Genomic DNA, 21,852 nt, shown 5'->3' with positions numbered 1-21,852 from the left:
GGAGCTTGAATCTTACATCACATCCACAGTCAGGAAGCAGAGAGCAACCAATACTTACTGCTGCTCAGCTTCCTTCTCTGCGTACATAGTTCAGGATTCCCTACAAGAGGATGGTGCCACTCACAGTGGACAGGTTCTGTCATCTTAGTTAATGTAGTCAAGATCACTCCCAGAGGTATGCCCAAAGGGTCATCTCCCAGATGATTCTAATTCTGTCAAGATGACAGTTAATGCTACCTATCACACTAATAATTCAGAAACCATTAATCATTTGTAATTCAGACAGTTCCACTAATATAAACAGAATTTTAAAGGCTTTAATAACTTTATTATTTTATTTATAAAATATAGCAACCCATTACTTTTTCTGAAATTATCTTTTTGTATACCTGCATGTATGGAGAAAGAGAGAAGGTGGAGAGAGAAAGACAGAGAAGGAGAGAGAGATTCCATGTTAATTTAATCCAGATCTTCCGTTGTAAATGAAGCCACCTACAACTTTGAAGAGGTGTGTGCGTGTGTGTGTGTGTGTGTGTACCATCAATAATTTCTGGAGAATGAGAATCCTGGGGTCCATGGAACTGTCTATAGTGGAGCGTGTAAGCCTCTGAGGAGTTGAGGTTGCACAATGGATGAACACTAGAAGGGAGGGAGGCTTCTGTTCTAAACTGAGAAGCAAATTTCCTGAAATAGAGAGTCTGGGGCAGGGAAAGGTTGTGGGGTTGACAGATTACATTGATTGGCATATATCAAAAACTTAGAAAGGGGACAGATGAGGAAAATCCAGTTTTTCAGCTGGCAATCCTTTGCTGAATTTGGCCAGCATAGTTTCAGACACTCAGATCATAGGAGAACAGAGTGTAGATTTGCCATATTTTGCTTAATAGAGCTTAGAAACAATAACATGGGGTACTGAGCTTGCACGATCAGCTTAGAGGCATGCTGGTCTTATGAACTCTCAGCGGCATTCCCCAGTAAACAGCACTTAAAGGATACTGAGCTTTTTGTATTCTGCTTCTCTGTATTTTTCCAGATTCTCTCTAGAAACCAGTTTCAGAGGCCTGCCAACCACAAAGCCAGGAAGACACAACAACAGTCCCACTCCTGGTACCGGTTCTTTGTGTCAGTCAGACTTTTTATCACCATGAAAATGATTGAGAAACAACTGACAAGAAGGAAAGACTCGTTTTGGTGCCTGATGGGATGGAGTTTAAGGCTCCAGTCCCTGGTCCATTCTTTCTGGGCTTGGTGATGCAGAACATTGTCCAGGATTGGCATGGTGGGTCAGACTTGAAGCAGAAGAAGAGGAAGGAAGGGCCCAGGGCAGGACATGGTCCGCAAGGATTCAGCCTTCTGTGGCCTACTTTCTCTGGCTAGGTTCAACTAACTAAATGTTTTCCAAAATAACCCTATCAATGAGAGACCATGTCTTTAACTTGTGAAACTTTTGGAGCACATTGTAAATATCCCTATATGTCTTCCTTACATATTACACCTCTGCTAATGTCAAGGCAATTCACATCATTTTATGAAGAACTAAACAGTCTATCTGTAGATAATACACAGTAAATGAAGACTATATGTATATGCATATATGTATATATAATATATATACATATCATATATACCCATATATTATATGTTATTATGTGTTTGTATTTGGGTTGATAAAGTTCCAGTTCCTTTATCCGTGGTATTTCTAGAAGGTTATAAACAAACATTGAAAACAATTGTGTATATGAGAGTAATAGACCTGGCCCGTCGACACTCCAGACTCAGGGCTCACAATGCCAAGAATATACACAGGTCTATACCCTGGAATTTTCATTTTACAGGCTTAAAAATACTACTCTAAATTAATAATTAATAATTATTAGGTGTTGTTTACAATGGTTTCTTTCCAAATGGGGGCCATAAATCTAAAGCTTTTCAGGCCACACGTTTATTTGAAGTAAGCCACCCCTGCCTGGACCCTTACTGAGAGGTGGGCAGACTATTCTCGGCGGCCACATGAAACAAAAGTATGCTGCACTGTGTATTGTGGCCCCTTCTATTTATTTACAATTGTTATGGATTTTGTAAAATTAAATTAATGCTGTGACTGTTAGCTTATTCTACCTAATACACCTTATTTTTGGATTCTCTATGGAAATAAACCAAAAAATGTTGCATATAACTAGCAAGGGTGGTCAGAATTGCCCTGGGAAAGAAGGAATTGCAATATTCTCTCTTCAGAAAACAGACATGGTGTGGGATTTGGCCTAAGCAGATTTGATCAGAAAGGATTCTTGTGTGAGGGAATGAGAGAGGTCTCACATAGTGTAACCTAGACCCCAGAGAAGGAGCAAGCTGAGAGGCCTGCTTGCCTGGCAGATCTGAGAAAACACTTCAGGAAATCTTCACCCCATGGCTGGATACAGACAAGGCTCAGCATCTCCCAGGAATACCAACAAGAAGACACTTGCCACTATCCATGACAGATTTGAAGAAGGAAGGGGAGACTAACAGGAAACCTAAGGGACAGAGGCAGTGCTGGTTTGTGTTTTGAGGTGGGGACCCTGCCAGGGCTATCTCATGTATACTATATGAGACTGATCACTGAAGAACAGCCAACAGCAGGGATGTTGTTGATCAATTTACAGTGGACACCGAGACCTCCAAAAAATGAGTGGTTAATTGTACCCTAAAGTTACATTACCTAGGGCTCAGGACAGGGTATTTCTCTGTCAAGTCCCACTGTCAGTTACATAGGGTTGCCAGCAGGGACATGAACTTAGCTACCCAGGGGCAGGGACAACCTGCTGCCCTAATGGGAATACAGTAAAGGCCCTTAGTCCATCATCTGGCCAAACCTGCTTACTGGTGAAAAGTCAGGCTGACAAACACAAGAGATATTTATTTCCACGAGGATTTGGGCAGAGCCATCTAAAATGTCTACTACAAAAATACTAGACAGATGTAAACATGGGTGTCCTCCTGACACTCCCTGGGAGCCCTCCCTCTAGCAGGTCATTCAGGATGATTTCCTTATGACAGAGCCCCGGGGCGGGGTTGCCAAGTGCAGATGCTGTAACAAGTAGGGATGTCTCAAGGTCATTGCTGCTATTCTCAGCCAAGCACTTGAGTCCCCAAGAGGATGCACGCTGCCTTAGCACCCAAAGAACTGTGGTCCTTCTTCCTGCTGCCCACCCCAAGATTCTCAGAGCTAGATTCTATGGTCTTTTTTTTTCTGAGCTCCACCCCCAGTCTCTCTTTATGGGATGCATTGAGAAAATCGCTTCAAAGTTAATTAGTTATATTGTCAAGTGGGAAGGCTTAATGGCCCTAAAGTTAAGGAAATAAGGTCCAGGAGCTGCTAGGCTTCACAAAAGAGCAGAGTCAGCGTTGCCTGAGGAGGCCGGTGTGGAAGGTGCTCTAGGGACAGGTGATGAGTGAAGGATGGGAATCTTCTACTGATGAGACAAAGATTCTGCGGAATAGAGCTGCTACAACAGCTTCTGATTGGTGGGATCGCCTGCCGAAGGCAGTCTTGGACTCTGGCACAGGCAGCTTGAAGCAGTGTATTCAACTAGGGTTTAATGACAGCCATGAGATCAAGGTGGCATGCTCTGCCTCGTTTACTGGCAAAGGGTCCACTTTGTACCCATAAACACACCCGCCTCGGTCACAGGACTTTGGAGTGTAGAATTCCACACTGGGTTGAAAATGGCATTATTGGGTCTGGCAGCACTGCAGAGTTGGCCAAGATGCTGGGGTGATGAAACTGTGTTTGATAGGAGTGCTCTGTTGAACACTATCTCTCCTAAGAGGACCCGTGGGATACATACCGGAAAGAAAACTGCCATTTCTGTGAGTACATTCATCTCTGCCCTACGTTTTAGGTTGATGAGAAGGGTCTCTGGAATAAACTCCATCTGCTCATCTTTCAGCCTAGAGATGAAGATGAGGAGGCCATCATTCTAGGTCCACAAAGCGCATCCCAAGTTATCTCTCCTGCCTCTGGATGGGGTGCAAGTCTGCCTAACAAGTGTTTTTAATGAGAAGCATATCCTTCTGCCAGAGAAGACATTTAACCAGTAGACATGTTGAGTACCACATACAACTTTGTTTTCTGTGTTCTTCACCCTGAACTGCCTTGTGCGAAAGAAAGAATGCCAAAGCAGAGAGAGAGAGAGAGAGGAGTAAACATTATATATTGCTATCAGGGGAGCTGGAGGATGGCTCAGTGGTTAGGAACACTGCTTGCTCTTGCAGAGGACCCAGATTCAGTTCTCAGTACCCACGTGACAGCTCACAATCATCTTTTACTCCAATCCCAGATCTGATGCCTGTTTCTAGCCTCTGCTGGGCACCAGACATGGATGTGATACACAGACCTACATGCAAGCAAAACACCAATACATAAAAAAATTGAAAATAAATGTCTTTAAAGAAATATCAGAACATGGAGTTGCCACAGAATGGGTTACTTGACAAACACAGTGTCAATGGCACAGCGGTGACTTTATTGCTTATTCACTGCGGTAAGCTGGCAAATTTGTAAGTGGTCTACTCAGGTAGCCATTTCTTCCTCAGAAACAGGTACTCAGCACTTAACATGTCTACCCTGACTTCCATATTCCTGTCAGGGAAAAAGTTGACAAGTATTGGTTGATCCACTAGGCCTTAGATTTGAGGAATCCTCTGTGACAAACGTTGTGGGGTTTGTTGTCTGAGTTCACCCTAACTTAAGAGCCATTTTATTGGTTCAAATGAGAAATGGCCCCTGTTCCCCCACCCTGCCACAGTCTCAAATATTTGAACACTTGGTGCCCTGTTGATGGAGCTACTGGGAGGGTTAAGGACATGTGGCCTTGCTGGAAGAAGTTCATCATTGGCCAGTGTCAGAGTGGGAGCTGTTGAGAGTTTAAAGCCTGGAATCACTTTCAGCTCATTCTCTTTGCTTATACTTCAAGATGGAGGCGCTCGGCTTTCACCTTCCTGTCTCAGCCAACATGCCGGCTGCCTCCCACCGAGTTGTCTCCACCGTTCTGACCTCTAATTCTTTGGAACTGTAAGCCCAAATAGACTCTGCTATCTGTAAGTGCCTTGATCATGCCACTTCATCACAGCAGGAGCAAAGGAACCACGCAGCCATTACAAACCTGGAGCCATTTGCCCGGCAGCAGCTATCCTGTAGAAAAGTCCTCTGTTGCTGACCGCAACTCCCAAGAATGGGATCTGCTGGGAAGAGGGCAGGCATGGGGCAAATGAAAGAACGAGGAGGCTTCTTCTCTCTCCTGGCTGTGTCTCTTCAGCCAGACAGGATGTGACCTATTGTGGGGTGTTGTTGCACAGGTCTGAAAAAATATCACTAATGAATACCCCTATATCCACAAGCTCCAAGTTTCACTCCCCAAACATAGAATTTATCAGTAAAGCTGGCCACACAACACTGAATGTTATGATTTCTATATTAATTATCTAAGAATATATATATATATATTCTTAGATAATTAATATAGAATATATATATGGCGGGTATAGTCAGATGCTTCTGAAATGGTTCCGTGACCCCACTGGAACTGAACTGTTTATCATACAACAACAACAAGAGCTTGGAGACAGTGTCATCTGCCATCCTGCTTAAACAGACAGTGTACTGGGTGGAGCTGGCTATACAATGAAGAAGACTTCTTTTTGGGTAGAAGTATTCACGTTTTCCTTGCAGCTTATACAACAGCATGAGAAAAAAAAGCTATGAATCAAATAATAGCTGTGAAGCAAAACCCAGGGGACCCTGAGATCCCAGAAATATACCGTGAGACATGGCTTCTGCTTCAGCACAACGACAAAGGAACTATCATGCCCACATTCACAAGAAAAACCTGAAAAATCAGTGAATTTCTCAGAATCAGAAGAGAATCGAGTTTTCAGGGCAAGCTGTCACCTGGGCAAAACCAGGATTCTTTCGGAAGTCACAGTCCAGCTCTGCCTAGGTGGAGCAGGAGCTTCCAGAGACCTATAAAGATGACACCAGGGTTTGCCAGAGAGTGCCATGGTTTGATGCCTTGGGTGGATTTACAGTCTCAGGGATTTTCCTGAGAACCCACAAAGTGCTCACAAGAAAGAACTGGGAAAGTGTTGCTATGGCACTAGAAGACAAGAGGGCCGGGAGATGCTTGGTGAATAAAGATCTATGAGAAGCTCAAGGATGTGCGCTCTGAACTCCAGCACCCATATAGAAGCTGGCTATAACAGCACATCAAGAGCCCTGTCCCTGAGGGTGTGGAGGCAGGGGTAGGTGGATCCCTGAACCTCACGCACCAGCTACCTTCAGGCTCAGTGAGAGACCCTGTCTCAATATATAAAGTAGGGATTAAAAGAAGACACCCAGTGTTAAACTTTGGCAGGTGGGGATATGGACAAATACATGCGCCACAAACAGGATAAATTTTCAATAGAAAACAAGGATGGCCAATCATTATGATAGGCACCCAGAGCATCCTTTAAAACAGAGACCTATTCTGTAGGCATAAAAGTTGGACCAGGCATGCATCCTTCCGTGAGATGATAACACTTTCCACTTCTGACTCCAAAACCTTTCTTCTCTCTCCAAAGTGGGAAAGAAACCCAAGACCAGTGACGATCACTGGCCACTCAAATGCTGAGATGTAATTACAGGATGAGCCGGTGATTGCCCTCGCCACACCTGATACACATATCCAGTCCTAGAACCCATACTGGGTTGATCCCATGATGGCCTTCTTGGCTGAAAGACGTGGGGTCTCCTTGAGGGGTGTTTAGGGAAGCACAGCAACCTGGGAAACCAAATAGGGATACAGGGGGCTTTGAAGCCCCTATCATCTACAGACATGAGCATTTGATCCAGCCTAACCCTCCATCAGATTAACAACAAAGAAAACTGCCACAGTAAAGTTTGTTCATCATACTTGCTGGTTACCTTGCCACATCTGGCCTTCAAAGGAAATTTGTCTTAAAATATTTTAGAGTTATTTATTCTATTTTATGCATATAAGCATTTTGCCTGCATGCATGAAGTGTGAATGCAGTAGCCATGGGAGTTAGAGAAGGGCACTGGATTCTCTGAAACTGGAGTTACAAATGGTTGTGAGCCACTTTGTGGGTGCTGGGAATCGAACCCAGGTCTTCTGCAGGAGCAGCCAGGGCTGTTACCCACTGAGACAATTCTTTAGGCCCCTACCTTGGAAATTTTAAGGCATGAAAATTGGTGAGGGACACAGAAGCTACGCAGCAAACATCAGAGCAGACTCAGGTGTGATGACAGTTTGAAATGAACAGAGTAACAACATGTTATATATCCAATGGATGAGGTAGATGGCGTACATCATAGATGGGTAGTAAAGGCAGAGAGAGGAAAATTCTTAGAAAGAGCCCAAAGGAAATAATTGTCTTATTGGGCTTTTTCATGTTGTTTGTTTTGATTATTTTTGTGGTTTTGTTTTTGCTTGTGAGCGAGAGAGAGTGAGATAGCATGACGTTTGTGTGAGCAAGGTAGGGACAATTTGATAGGAGCTAGGGGAGAGAAAAAGATGATTAAAATATATTGTATGGAAATTTTTAAATGGAAACTGTCACTGAGAGAAATGAAGAATGCCCTTTGGCAGCTCATCTGCAGAGAGGGCAAGCCTGAGAAAATCCCCAGGGACTGGAAGCTAGGGCAGTGGGGACTCCAAGGTGTGAACACACATGTTTAGAATTCCAGAAGGGAAGAAGAAGTACATATGATAAGGATAACATAGAGACTTCCAAATCAGACAGACACAAAAACACAATCCAGAATGTACAGAGAATATCAAATAAGACAGAAGAGGCATGTCACTTCCGAACTGTGGAAGAGCAAGGATAAGGACAGAAATCTCAAAAGAAGTTATTGGAATCAGAGAAAGTGAGAAAGAGAGAGAGGCAGAAGGAGAAAGAGGAAGGAGACGGGGGAGGGGAAGAGAGGAGAAAGGAGGGGAGAAGCAGAAATTTTTTCCAGCTATACAAAAAAAACCCAAAGTCATGTTGGTTATAAAACAATAGATACAACTGGAGAGTATCATATTAAGCCAGTTTGGTCAAGGCTAGGCAAACATTGCCTGTTCTCTCTTCTACACCCTAGATTTTGTACATGCACATAAAATCATGTATGTCTATATGACATAAAAGTGGAAGCAAAACTGTCTAGAAGAAAGGAAATTAATAGAAAGGGGAGAGGAGAGGAGAGAGAAGGTTGGGGATGGGAACAATAAAATTTCATTATGTGTTTATATGAAGAAATATTTCCCATTAAATGTGGTGCTGTGTACAACAACTCTATATCAATAAAAAAAAGGGGGGGTTAAAGCAAGTCCACATTTTCTACACAGGAGCAAGGGTAAGAACGACTTCCAGTTTCTCATCAGGAGCCAAGGGCACAAGAGGAGGAGAGTGAAAGCCTGAAAGCATTAAAAAGATGGGGATGAAAAAAGCCCAGGCTTGAAAGCAAACAAATGAAAAGTGAAGGGCTCTGGGAATCAGCCAGACACAGACACGGGAGTAGGAATTTAAAGATGAGGGACTCAGAAATCAGAAAGAGTGTGGAAAAGAAAGAAAGGTTAAAAAATATCTTCCTCTCTTCTTACTTGGTGCTATAGCTAATGTTCAACCGGAGATTGATCTGTATATTGACACATTTTAGCATACAGTTAGGTGAAAGAGACACAATGATGACAATGGTCATCAATGGAACAATGCTGGTCCAGGGTGAGCTGGGATCACTTACTGTGTACGCTGGGCTTTCCAAGACCAGCTTTAAAACAATTGAAAAACAAGCGTGATTATATGCTTAGATAGAAGAAAAATGGAGTCACATAATGATGTGGGAGTGATTTCTTTCTAATCTGTTGCTCTCATTCGTTAATTAATAAAGAAACTGCCTAGGCCCATTTGATAGGCCAACCCTTAGGTGGGTGGAGTAAATAGAACAGAATGCTGGGAGAAAGAAGCCGAGTGAGTGAGTCGCCATGATTCTCCCACTCCAGACAGACGCAGGTTAAGATCTTTCCTGGTAAGCCACCTCGTGGGCTATACAGATTATTAGAAATGGGTTAGATCAATATGTAAGAGCTAGCCAATAAGAGGCTGGAACTAATGGGCCAGGCAGTGTTTAAATGAATACAGTTTCCATGTAATTATTTCGGGGCATAAGCTAGCTGGTGGCCAGGAGCCAGGCAGCGGGGACGCAGCCCTACTGCTCCTATTACAACAACATAAAATGTTCAATTAAAACCAAAGTAGACAGGAAAACAGGTAAAACAGAGCAAATTGTAAAATCAGTTAAAAATGCAGGTAGATATTAATCCAGCATGTCCATGACCACTTTCAGTGTAAATGCCTTAAAGACAACAATGAAAGACAGAGGTTTTTATAAAGGGAAAAATCCAACTGCACATATTCTACAGTAAGTGAATTATGTGCATACCTGGATATCTGAAGCATTTAAGAAACCACCCTCCCTGATGGACCACTGGGGAGCTGTTGGGAGAGGGGCATCATTTTCTGCAGTGGTGTAACCATGACTATGTAGTTTATTCTTCAGGAAATATTATCCCACCCTTACTGTGCAAGCAATGATGATGATTAAACTTAGGGGGCTACACACAAAAAAGATAGCAGAGTGGAGGGGGCTCTTTTGGGAGAAGAAGGGTTTCTGTAGAAGAGGAAGGGTTATGAGATGGTGAGGAAGGATGCTGGAGATAAAAACAGCTGAGACTCAATGTGTGTGTCTGTGAGTACATATATATGTATATGATATATACACAAATATAATATGTTTATATTCATATAAACTTTATATGTTAATATATACATAAAATTTATATATATATATAAAACTTTAAATTTTTATTTTTAATTTATATATATGGGCATTTTACCTGCATATATGTCTTTGTACCATGTGTATGCCTAGTGTCCTCAGAGGCCAGAAGAGGTCAAAGCATTCCTGGAACTGGAGTTCCAGAAAGTTGTAAGCTGCTATATGGGCATAACTGATCCTGAATTTTCTGGAAGAGCAGCTAGTATTTTTAACCCCTGAGCCATCTCTCTGGCCTTGAAATAATTAGATTAAAAATAAACTCATTATAAATGCAGAAAGGTCAAAGATTAAGGCATAACGTTATATATCCCATGCTAACAGTGATTTAAAAACAATTCACAGGACAGTGTTAAACTTGAGCAAAGCAAGAAAACTTATAAAGAAAAAAAGCAGGTTCACACATAATAGTAAAAGGGTCAATTTTCCAAGAACATCAATTGTTCTAAGATTTTGTCCATCCTGCCACAACAAAAACACCCAGTGTGATGTAAAAGCTGTCAGAAATAAAGAGACACAAATCACTATTGCAGTCTTTCAGTAATTGATAGCTCAGACAGGCAGAAAATCAGTAATGATCCAGTTGATTCGAAAGACTATCAATCAATTTGATGTTTTGACAGGCATAGAATATCATACCCAGAAGAACATTACACGTCTTCTTCTCAAACCCCCTTGAGACTTCCTCCAAGGTAGATTACACTGCACGTCATAAAAAGAACAAATAATTATGAGAGACCAGGAATCATACAGAAGATTGTCCCAGATCCCAGAGAAGTGAAGTGAACCTGGAAACGAAACAGGACGATGGCTGCACAACCCCCAAGTGTTTGGAGACTAACCCAATCCTAGGGCCAGTAGGACGGCTCAGCAAGGAAAGGTACAATAGAATATTACTCAGTGATGACAACAGCAAACTGGTGAGACATGCCTTCATGTACCGGCTCTCAGAAACGGGTCACGTGAGGGAGTTCACAATGTAGACTCCTTTATGAAGATTCTAGAACAAGCGACACCATCTAGAGTAACAAAATGAAAGCAGTTCAATGTTGGGGAGATTATGGAGAAGAGGCAAGCTGCACCCCGGTCTGTGCGACGAGGATGCTAACTTTTATTGGTGCATTGGCTGTGTACCAGGTGTGTGCCTGTCAACACAGACACTCGTTTTCTTCTACACACATTATACCACAAGAGAAATAGCAGAAAAGAAATAAAAGGAAAGAATTGAAAAGACAGAGGAATCCCAAATCTACTTTGCAAGAACTTTTAAGAATAAATCTGCCTGCGCTGTGGAATAAGAATGAATTCTGTTTCCCTAAAATGTTAATTGGTTATATCAAAGCCCAACACACCTTCAAGGTACTGGTGGATAGTCACTAGAGAGACAAGTCTGTTGGCTTCCTGGCCTTTTCTTTTGCAAACCTCCAAGCTTGGTAGTTAACATATGCTTCTGAAGAACAAGGACCCAGGCAGGAGTTCACGGTGAGTCTCAAGGCTCTGCCCCCTATAGCAACTGAGTTCACAGTCTAGAGTGTGGGGAAGAAAGAGAGGTGCTGATAATCACGTGACCCCACAAGTCAGTACACAGGAGTAGATGAGGACCAGAAAGAGTAGCCTGGAGGAGATGTGTAAGCTATGGCGTATCTCTGTGAGCAATCCGGCCAGTGGCCAGGGCCAGTGTCTGCCCTGCTAGACCCCTGCTATGACACCAACCATCTTCCCTGCATCACCAGTTCTCAGATTTGGTCATCCTTCTCAGAAAGCAGCAGTTGTGAAACCTACCTCAGAGATGCAAGAATCAGTGAGAAAAAGAATCTACTCAAAGATGCCCAGAGGAAAGGGGCAGAGCAGATTCTAGCCACTATCTGCCCCAGACCAATCTCAGCCCACTGCAGTGCCTGCTGGAGTTGTTTCTGATTGGGAAGACACAATAAAGTGGGTCAGCCTAAGTTGGAACTGGGAACAATAAATATTTAGCAAAATAGTTTCGACAAATAACTAAAGAGTTCCCTCACCCCCAGTTTGGTGAACCAAAGAGCTATCTGGAATTAGTTACAGGAGTGTGGAGGACTCAAAGACAGTTTCATCATGTACTCCGTGACCTATGAAAACAGTACAGGAACTTGGAAGTGGAGCATGGCAAGGGGTCCCTGGGGGGAGGGGAGAGAGCTGGAGGAGAAGTGAGGGTTAGTACATAAGACTCACTGGAGCTTTAAGAGAACTCATCCCAGTTTACTCTTAGCAGGGTGCCCTAAGGGAGTGGGTTTGAAGCAAACCAAAGTGCCTAAGGGCTACCGTTATTACAGGTATTCTGGATCCCTTCTGAGCCCAGAATCTTCCTGTACACTATATGCACCATCCAAATAAGGATTTGGGGTTCAGAAATGGAAGGTGAATTCCGTGCCTTGGTATTTCATCCAGATTTATTCAAATCTAACGAACCATGCCTGAAGAAAAAAAAATCTAGGAAAAAAAGAAAACTGAACATCTTGCTCATTAATACAGCTGTGCCCAATTGTGCTCCTGATCACAGTGCACGCTTTGGTGCTCAGATGTTGCAATGCAGTCTCATGAAGCCGCTGCGCTTCCTTAGTTTGTGTGCCTGCATTCTCAAGGGCGGGGATTACTCCCACCTGTGTCCAAATGCTACCAAATTAATCTAGGACTACACCAGTAATGTGTCTCTGCCCTCCACGGTTACTGCCCCAGTGGAGCGAATGCTGGGCAAAGGAAGCCCACCTGCTTCTGAGCTCAGGCATGCGGGGTGGAAAGGAGCTCAGCTATGATTTTTAGGAACCTTGCCAAGGATCTCCGCGTGTCAGCCCAGCTCCTCCTCCGCCCCCTCCACTTTCTAGCCTTCGCCAGTGCAGTAGCTCCTGGTAGAACCTCGCATGCCACCTCCCGACCATCCCCGGGGTTGGCTCCTGGAGCAAGGAGCAGAAGCTGCAGGGGAGCGCGGTTCCACCGAGTTGCTTTTTCTTAGTTAAGCCCTCGCGGAGGGGCGTGCCAGGATCCGCACCCGTTGCACTTGCAACCCGGACTGCTGTAGGTCTGGAGGGCCTTACAGAGACCCCGCTGGAGCTTAACGCCAGCCCTTGGGGTCCTGACCCTGTGGTTTAGGCAGGTGGCGCATGAGTGCGTGTGGCTGTCTTAGCTTCCCAGCCTCTGGCGCAGGGTAGGGCAGTGTGGACATCTCGCACTCTCCACCTAGCTTCTTGCCCCTCCTCAAGTCCTCTTGGAACTGCTCCCGCTTCTGGTTTGGAGAGACCTGGACTGTTTCCCAGCAAGGCAGCCCTGGGCAGAGCGCCTGGCGCCGGCCAGGGCTCCCTCTGGGGTGCGGGCTGCTGCTCAGTGGGCTCTGGGCTGCGGGTCTCACCGGCCTAAGGAGTTCCCACAAGCTAGGATTAGTAGTCCGGACTGAAGAGGGAGGACGCCCGCGCATCTCCCCTGAGGCGCGCATTTGCATCGCCAGCTTCCAGGCTCTCAGGAAGTTTGCAAGGTAGAGGATTCCAGATCCCCAACTTCTCAGGAACATGAATCAAACAGCTGGAGCCTCCAACAATGTCAGGTGTCCCCCGGGGAAGGGCCATAAGGTAAGAGACCCGCGACGGAGGGGAGGAGGACAGTTGTCCATGTCTAAAGAGTGGATGGAGATTTGCAAGCCTTAGGAGGTGGCATGAATCTCTTCCCAGCGCTGGTGTGTCCTTCAGTGGCGACAGTAGATGAATGGTGTAGATTCCCCAAGATATGTGATATTTCACAGACCCAGAGCCTGCCAGCTAGAAGGGCTCAGTGTATGTGACTGTTTTGGGGTATCCCGGACTTGGACGTGCTCTGTTGCTGGTTTTCGCTGGTCCAGGTCTAGTGAATGCAGATGTTTGCTTCTATTAAGTTTTCCGGGAGGATAGTTCTGTAGGAGGCAGAGCCCCTAAATCAGCTTTTCCAGACTGGAGGTGCCGGAGAGACTTCCTGCTCTTGTTGGTGCTATGTTAACTTTAATGGACCACCGTGTGCCTGAGGTTATTCCTAGGAAGTAAGCGTGGTTCAGAGAAAGGGGTACTCAGGGTCCGGAGAACCCTAGCAGAAGCCTCCAGAAGCTAGCATGTAGGGTAAAAGCTTGGAAATGTCTACTTCCCACACTCAAGGGTGCAGATCCAGATTCTTCCTGCGCCCTTCTCAGCTGCAGTCTTCCCTTGGCATCCAGGATTGCTGCTCTTTCTCAATCACCTGTGGTTGCCATGTGAGCAGCTGGGAGGAAATCGTTTACCTGGATACCCAGGAGAGCACAAACCAATACATGTGTGGCTATACTTGTCAAATGTTTCAAAGTGCTTACGGTAGTTTTTAATCTAAAGACAAGTACTTGGAGTATTTGGTATGCAGACTGAGCCGATGCTCTCAGCTTCTATCTTGTGCTTGCTATGCCTAAACTTGCATATACATTACAAGCACGTGGCTATTGGCATTCAGGAGAATGTTGCCATTGGGATTTGTTTGTTGGATTTTGGGGTGTGAGATTGGGGTTAATAATGGTCTTGGGTTCATTTGGTGACTAAGGGAAGCCATGGTCTACTACACTTATGAAAGAAGGAGCTGTGATTGTGATATACTTTTATTTCAGATGAATAGTAACTATCATTTCCCCATCAGATGTGGCGGAAACATTTTAATCAGCGGGTCATGTGACTGACCTTTGTTCTCATGAACTATGATTCTATCAGTTCCTGGTTCCACATTTACCTTACTTAATAACCAGAGGAAATATCTTTTAAATCCATAATGGCTGACATTATAAGATTTTAAATTAAAAAAAATAATAAAGTTTTGCACGTTGGTGATTATACAGTGGAGACATCTGTGTGGTTCATAAGATCATTCAATGATTTCTTTTTTAAAAAAGAAAAGGAAAGAAAGCCTTGGTTCCACTGGCCAATTGCCTTTTTGGCAGAATTGGACTGCAGGGTATCGACACCAATAAAACCTTTCTGGGAAGTGTTGGAACACACACTGCCAGCACTTAGAAGGTGCTAGATAGAGAACCCCTTAGTCACAAGTCAAGGATTGTCCCATTCATCTGTGGTGTGTCTACACATCGTTCAGTTCATCAGTCCCATTAACTCGGCAATAAGTCACAGTCAATCCATCATTCATGACACAAATGTGACCGTTTGCTACAGCCCAAGGACCAAGTTGCTAAGTAAGAACTTAGGTGATGGTTACTCTCTTCAGAGTTCCCATTGGTCCACACATTTCATGACGAGAAGTCTATGGCGGCTCTCTGTCACCAAAGCTGAGGTGGTGTTAGCTAAGGAGAAAGATAGGGAGTCCTGTTCTTAGAGAAGAGCCAATGCGGGGTGTAGTTTGTCGTGAAGGTGTTTGGCCGGGAGGTTGTGATGGTAGAAGTATGAATAATGTGTGGGAGGCTGGTGCCCTTCGTGACTAAGACCAAGTCAGCAGAGAGTCTTGGCCATCAAAAATGCACAATACTATTTGGACCATATGTGATTTCAGTTACAATGTTTCTTAATAAAATACAAAATTCAATAATGTAAGCTTACTCTATTAGAAGTTTGAAAGAAGTTGATTCCATTGCCCCCGATGCTCTGGGTCATCTTGGGAGATGACCATGATGGACTTCGTTGATCTGACGTCATTCATCCACCGACAGAACTCAACCACCTTAGCGCGGCCAATGCGTTAGAACTTGTTCTTGTGCAGATAGTTCTTTGTGTGTGTTCCTATGTGTGCTAGTGCACACATAAGATTGTACATGAGGAAGCCAGAGAATGACTCTGGAGGTTTCTCAGCCACCACCCATGTTTAGTCTCTGAAACAGGAGATCTCGCTGGCCTGGAATTCTGCAGGTAGGCTAGGATGGTTGACTGGTGAGCCTCAGGTAAAGTCTCAACCTTCCAATGCTGTTGCTCTTTAATACAGTTCCTCATGTTGTGGTGACCCCTGACCAGAAAGCTATTTTCATTGCTACTTTGTAACTTTAATTTTGCTATTAGAATCCTCATGTACATATTTTTGGATACAGAAGTTTGTCAAAAGGGTCACGATCCACAGGCTGCTCAGAGATCTGTGGATGTCTGCCTCAAGCGTGGGTCTTTATATTCACAAGCGCTTTCCTGACTCAGCTGTCTCGCAGCTCAGCGCAGACAGTCTTGGAGGGACACCTTGTAGGCTACTCACTGGGGGAGTTCAGTTGTGCTGAGATGTGGTGTCAGTAGCTGTATTCTCACTTCCTGAGGGCCCAGGCCTGAGAAACAAAAGCTCTTTGTTATGTCTCACCTGCTCCTCAGTGAAAGACAATCAAATATCTCCTGGGCGCTAAGAAGGGAAACCTGCCCATTGTCCTCTGCTGTAGACAGTAGTCACTGTTCCAGAGATGGAAAGTACAGCAGTTAGGGTCACATGGGACGGTAGATGAGTATTTTCCATGGGGTCATAGAGTCACTGTAGAACTAAGCTGTGGGACCGGGCAGTGCCTGAGACTCATTAGCAGCCAGGGATGTTGTGCAAGTAGCCGAGTCTGGACTGACAGGGTGAGGCCGCTCGCGGTCTGATCCATGCCACAGCATCCCCTGTGCTGTTACTGACTCCTGGAAACTTACAAGAGCTCTCCATTCTTGAATGAAGGCAGCAAGGTTGAGTTTTGTAGACAATGAGGAACAAGAACTGAAGACTGTGCAGCTCGAGCTCTGGGGGACCACACTGTCCCTGTTGTGGGGGCTCGAATGAGAATGGCCCCAGAGGAGCGGCACTATTCGAAGGTGGGGCCTTATTGGAAGAAGTGTGTCGTTGGGGATGGGTTTTGGGGTTTCAAATGCACAAGCCAGGCCCGGTGCTTCTCTCTTTTCCTTCAGATCAGGATGTAGAGGTTCTTCTCCAGCATGTCTTAGCGTATACATACTTTCTTGCTTCCTGCCATGATGTCAATGAACAAAACCTCTGAACCATGAGCCAACACCAATTAAATGTCTTTCTTTGTAAGAGTTGTTGTGGTCATGATGTCTTTTCACATCAATAGAAACCCTAACTAAGACATCTACACAGGAAGTAGAGTCAGACAGCCAGTGGGAAAGAGTGCCAGCTCATGGAGGTTTTTTTTTTTTTGTTGTTGTTGTTTGTTTTTGCTTATAGGCCTGTACAACCTGAGCCCCTAGGCTGCTTGAAACTCAGGAAAGCCATGGCTATGGCCCAACAGAAAATTATAAACTTACTTAAAACATGAAGTATGTGCGTGTTTGTGTGTGGGTGCATGCGCACACGCACACACACACACACACATTGGGTGTGTATGTAGAGGGCAGAAGTCAACTCGAAATATCTTCAGTTATTTTTGTCCATCTTGATTGCATTTATTGAATCTCCTTCTCATTGAACCCAGAGCTCTAACTGGCAAGACTGGCTGGCCAGCAAGATCCAGGAATCTTCCTGTCTGAAACCCCAAGTTCCTCCTCTAAAATTTGGGATGCAGACATGCACAGCTTCACTGCGTTTTTCACTTAAGTGTGGGGTATGACCTTGACTCTTTAGGTTTGTGTAGCGAGTCCTTAGCCCCCTGAACTAGCTCTCAGCCCACGTTATGATCATTTCCGTGGTTGTTTGTGTAACTAGATTGCACTGTTCTTTGAAAAATATGTTAGATTTATTATCACTTGCTTTGGAGACTCTTTTCTTCCTACTGGATTGCCTCTTCTAATGTGAGGGGATGTACCTAGTCTTTTTGCAACTTGATGGGCTATGTTTGATCAATATCCTTGGGAGGCCTGCTCTTCTCTGAAGGGAAATGGAAGAGGAGTGGATCTGGGGGAGAGGAAAGGTAGCAGGAGGGACTGTGGGAGGAGAGAAGGGAGGGGAAACTGATTGGAATGTAATATATGAAAGAAGTATAAATAAATATTAACTTTCATACGTGAATACAATGTATCTTGATCATATCCACCCTCTCCCTCCAACTCCCTTGCTTCTCAACTTCATGTTGGACCCGAGCCACCCTGTTTCTTTCTTTGATACAACCCACTGAGTCCAATAAGTGTTGCTTGTCTGGGCAGAAATCAAAGGTCAGCCACTGTGACATGAGCAACCTACTAGAAGCCACACCCCTGAGGAAAAGTTAGTCTCCACCATAGCAGCTATCACTGTATGGCTCCTCTGCTAGAGGTGAGCTAAGTAAGGATCCTTTCCCCCAGCTGTGCTTGAAATAGAGTTGGGGTTGTCTTGTGCACGTCTTATGCAGCTACTATAAATCTGTGCGTGCAAAAGTCATATCCTATCCAGAGGACAGCACTTCCCAGAATTCCTCCCTGAATCCTCTAGCATTTAATTCATGTTGCCCTATCTTGCATGGTGTTTCCTGATCCTTCAAAAGGGGAAGGGAGGTTGATATCCATCTATGGTGGAGCACGCCCAGTTTGCATGGTTCTTGAGTGTGAATGTTGTAGATGCTAATGTCCTTTGACAATGTCAGAAAGTTGGATATGCCTGGCAGCTCTTCTGAAAGGGGAGCTAGCTCGGAGCTTTGTGTTGTCAGTCTTTCATTAGCATCAAAGCAACAATTGATCTGTCCTCCGCTTCTGCAAGCCATGGAGATAGCCACCCAAGTCTGCTCATAGAAACTCAATTATACCAGCTCATCATGAAATTAGCTCACCTCTGCATCTGAGATTTATGGGGCTTTATTGTAGGGTCTTCAACAGCTTCCAGGTATCCACACCACTTACACAACCCCCTGAGGGCTTCTGCAGTGACAGCCTTCTGTCTGCTGCTCTCTCTGATCCCTGTCATCTCTGAAATGATACTGTTGAAAAATTTACCAAGCTATTTACAACCCACTTTTAGTGCTGATCTCACTAAAGTGGGGTAGGTGGGGTAGGAAAGATGTTATCTGTTCACACGTGTGTGTGTGTGTGTGTGTGTGTGTGTGTGTGTGTGAGTGAGAGAGAGTTTCCCTTGATATTAAATGAAAAAATATCTATTAATGGAAACAATTTTGGATCAGTCATGTGGAATAATGTGAGCCTGTATTTTCACTCTTGTATGCTCTTGAATACACACATATATGTACATATGGATTTTTTTTCAGATAGAAGGGCACATTTATTAACCAAGGTAAACTGGTATTATTATAATACCTCTAATAAGATCCCTACATATGTATTTACAAATGTTCTTACAAATGAAAAACAATGGTTTACTTCAAAATAACTTCCTTCTATAAAAATGGGTACAGAATTCGATCTAGTAGGATTTTGCCTTTCTTTTGACGCTTTAAGCATAGTGTTCTGCTGCGTTCGTGTCTCATTTGTCTGTTTGTTTGTTGTTGTTGTTACTTATTTGTCCTTTCCTATTGAGCCAAAAACCGGTTGACTTCTTGCTCCCTGTTTGGAATGTATCATCTTCTCTGTCTGATTTCAAGATCGCCTCACTGTCTTTGAATTTCTACATTCAACTGTCACCTGGCCAAGTATGGTTTTGTTGCTATTTACCTTGCGGTTGGTTCAGAGGTCATCTTGAATCTTTAAATGCCTCATGTTTGGGAACTCTGCAGCCTCTGTCTCATCAGTGTCTTTTTCTCTTGTCTCATTCTTTGCTTGTCGTGACAAGTGCCTGTGTGGCTCTGTGGAACTCGGGGCCTCTTGTAAAATTCTGTCTTCCAGGACAACAGCTGCTGCCTTTAAGAGATCTTCTGGGCCAACTTGCAAGAGTCCATCACAATCTGGCCTGTGGGCTGTCAACATTCCCCTCTGTATGGAGAGGTGGGGAGGATTATGGGACCCTCGTCTGTTTATTCAGCCATTTCTTCCAACCAGTTGTGTGGAGTTCTGCCTGAGTTGCACTGATCTCGGCATCTCAGGGATGGGTAGAGCATATCAGCTGGGGAAGACAGGGGACGGGTGCCTCATCTCCACAGACACAGGGGAGTTCATGTCAATGCTGGGTGTAGCCTTTCCAGTGCAGCTGTTTCTGGGTCACCTCCTGCAAGTCACCATTCATCCATGCCCTGGGAGTAAGCCTAGTAAACTTCTTGGTACCCAGGGTGAACTGTGGTGGAGTCATATTTCTTTCTGTAGTTGGGATCTTGGGAAGTGGGGTTGGCACAGTTCCAATCTCCCCTCTTCCTGGGGCAGGGGGAATCTGCTGCAAACACTCATCAGATTTTCCCTCTATTTTTTTCTCATCTTTGGCTACAACCCTATTGCTCTATCTTCACACTAAGGACTCTTTTGCTCTCTATTCTGCTATCCACTCACTCAGGCATTTGCTTTTGATACAGCATGCTTTTAAAAAGTCATTACGATTCCCACTTTGTTCCTTTTTCTTTCTCCTGATTTCCTGTTTGAAGCTATCATGTTTTTCATCTATGGTAAGCACCCCATTCTTTCTTTGATGAGCCTCATTACAGTAACCACATCAGACCCTTGTCTGACAGTCCTATCATCCTAGGGTCCCACCTAGGGATCAGTCAATGTAGACCGTGTTTTCTCCTTGAAGATCTATCGTATGCCTCTTTCCTTGGGTTTCAAGTCCATCTTTGCTTGGGCACTGTGAACCTTTGGAAATTCTGGATTCTAATAGGTTTCTCTGATGATTTGTTACTTGTTCTTATGAATAATTTAGTTGAGTGGCAACCCAAATGCAAATGTTGTTCTTTTATCCTTACTTAAGTCACTGGAATCTTCCCAGTGTTTGTGTGGGTGCAGCTGGAGTCTCGGGAGAATCGAGGCCCAGCACTTGACGTTGTTTTGCTGTATTCTAAATTCTAGAACTCTTCTTCTCTCTTGCTCTTTGGCTTCAACAGTTATTGAACCCCTGTTCTGCCCAGAATCTGGGGCCTCTCCCATGCTTCCATGACTTTTCCTTCTGTGTTGTGTGTACAGATGCTGACCTGTGTGTGAAAGTTCAACCAGAGATCATCTTATCCATGGCTGGGCATGCAACGGCACCCATATCTTTCATCAGTAAACTTGGTGCCCAGGCTTAGCGTCACATGCTCTGTAGGTCACACCCACTCTGGTCCTTGAGTTTCAATTACAAATCAATAATTCACAGTTGGTTTTTTCAAAGTTTTAGTTCCAACTTAACAGGTCTCTGTGACCTGAGACTCTGTCCAGGGGAAGAATAGGAACCTGGGCTTCTTTTCTCCACTGTGGCTGCAATTACCTTCTCATGAGCAGACTCTGCTTAAATGTTTGCTTGCTTTTCCTTGCGGATCAGAGCTGGTTCTCTCTTGCCTTTCCTCTTCTGCCTGCTCCCTCTCCTCCCCTCTTCCATAGAGCTTGCCTGGTCTAAAGGCTTCCTTTGCCCCCCCTTCCCATTAGCGGCAATGCTTTTTTTTAAAATATTTATCTATTTATTATGTATACAATATTCTGTCTGCATATATGCCTGCAGGCCACAAGAGGGCGCCAGACCTCATTACAGATGGTTGTGAGCCACCATGTGGTTGCTGGGAATTGAACTCAGGACCTTTGGAAGAGCAGGCAGTGCTCTTAACCACTGAGCCATCTCTCCAGCCCCGCGGCAATGCTTTTTTATTGTTTGAGAATTTCATGCACACAAATAATGTTTGGCCAAGTTCATTCCCATTCCTTCCCTTCTACTTCCTCTCCTACCTATCACTTTCCCCTTCCAACTTCATGTGCTCTGTTTAAACCCACCACATTTGGTGCTGCTCGTACGTGCATGGGTGTGGGGCTATACCTACAGGAGTATGGATAGCCTTTTGGGACAAAAGGAAACCAGCAGTGTCCCGCCCCCCCCCCCCTCAGCAGCATTTACCAATAGTTTCTCAGTTAGGCATGGGAGCTGGGTTTTGTCTCACTTAGTCTTGTGCGGGTCTTAAGCACACTGTCGCAGCTGCTGTAGTGCCTGTGTGTAACCACCCTGCCGTGTTTGTCATCTCGCCCCATCTTGACGTTGCCTCTTCCACATCGTTCTTCCTGTTTCTTTCCTGCTGGAATGTGTCACTGGTTTCTAAACATTTA

The 21,852-nt window shown here is 44.5% G+C and overlaps 1 protein-coding gene across 1 annotated transcript in view; it reads left to right on the top strand.

The window, feature by feature from the left end:
• Window positions 1-12,740: 12,740 nt before the first annotated feature.
• The window catches only part of Dpp6 (dipeptidyl peptidase like 6), an 812,759-nt gene continuing 803,647 nt past the window's right edge, over window positions 12,741-21,852 (top strand). Inside the window, exon 1 of the mRNA XM_075955602.1 lies at window positions 12,741-13,452. Within this exon, the coding sequence (XP_075811717.1) occupies window positions 13,393-13,452 (60 nt within the window). The 5' untranslated portion in view covers window positions 12,741-13,392. The remainder of the gene's footprint in view (window positions 13,453-21,852) is intronic.

This window comes from Microtus pennsylvanicus, chromosome 21, assembly GCF_037038515.1.
Source record: "Microtus pennsylvanicus isolate mMicPen1 chromosome 21, mMicPen1.hap1, whole genome shotgun sequence".
Lineage (NCBI taxonomy): Eukaryota > Metazoa > Chordata > Mammalia > Rodentia > Cricetidae > Microtus > Microtus pennsylvanicus.
The sequence above is the reverse complement of the archived record's forward strand: the minus strand, read 5'-3'. Positions and strand labels throughout refer to the sequence as shown.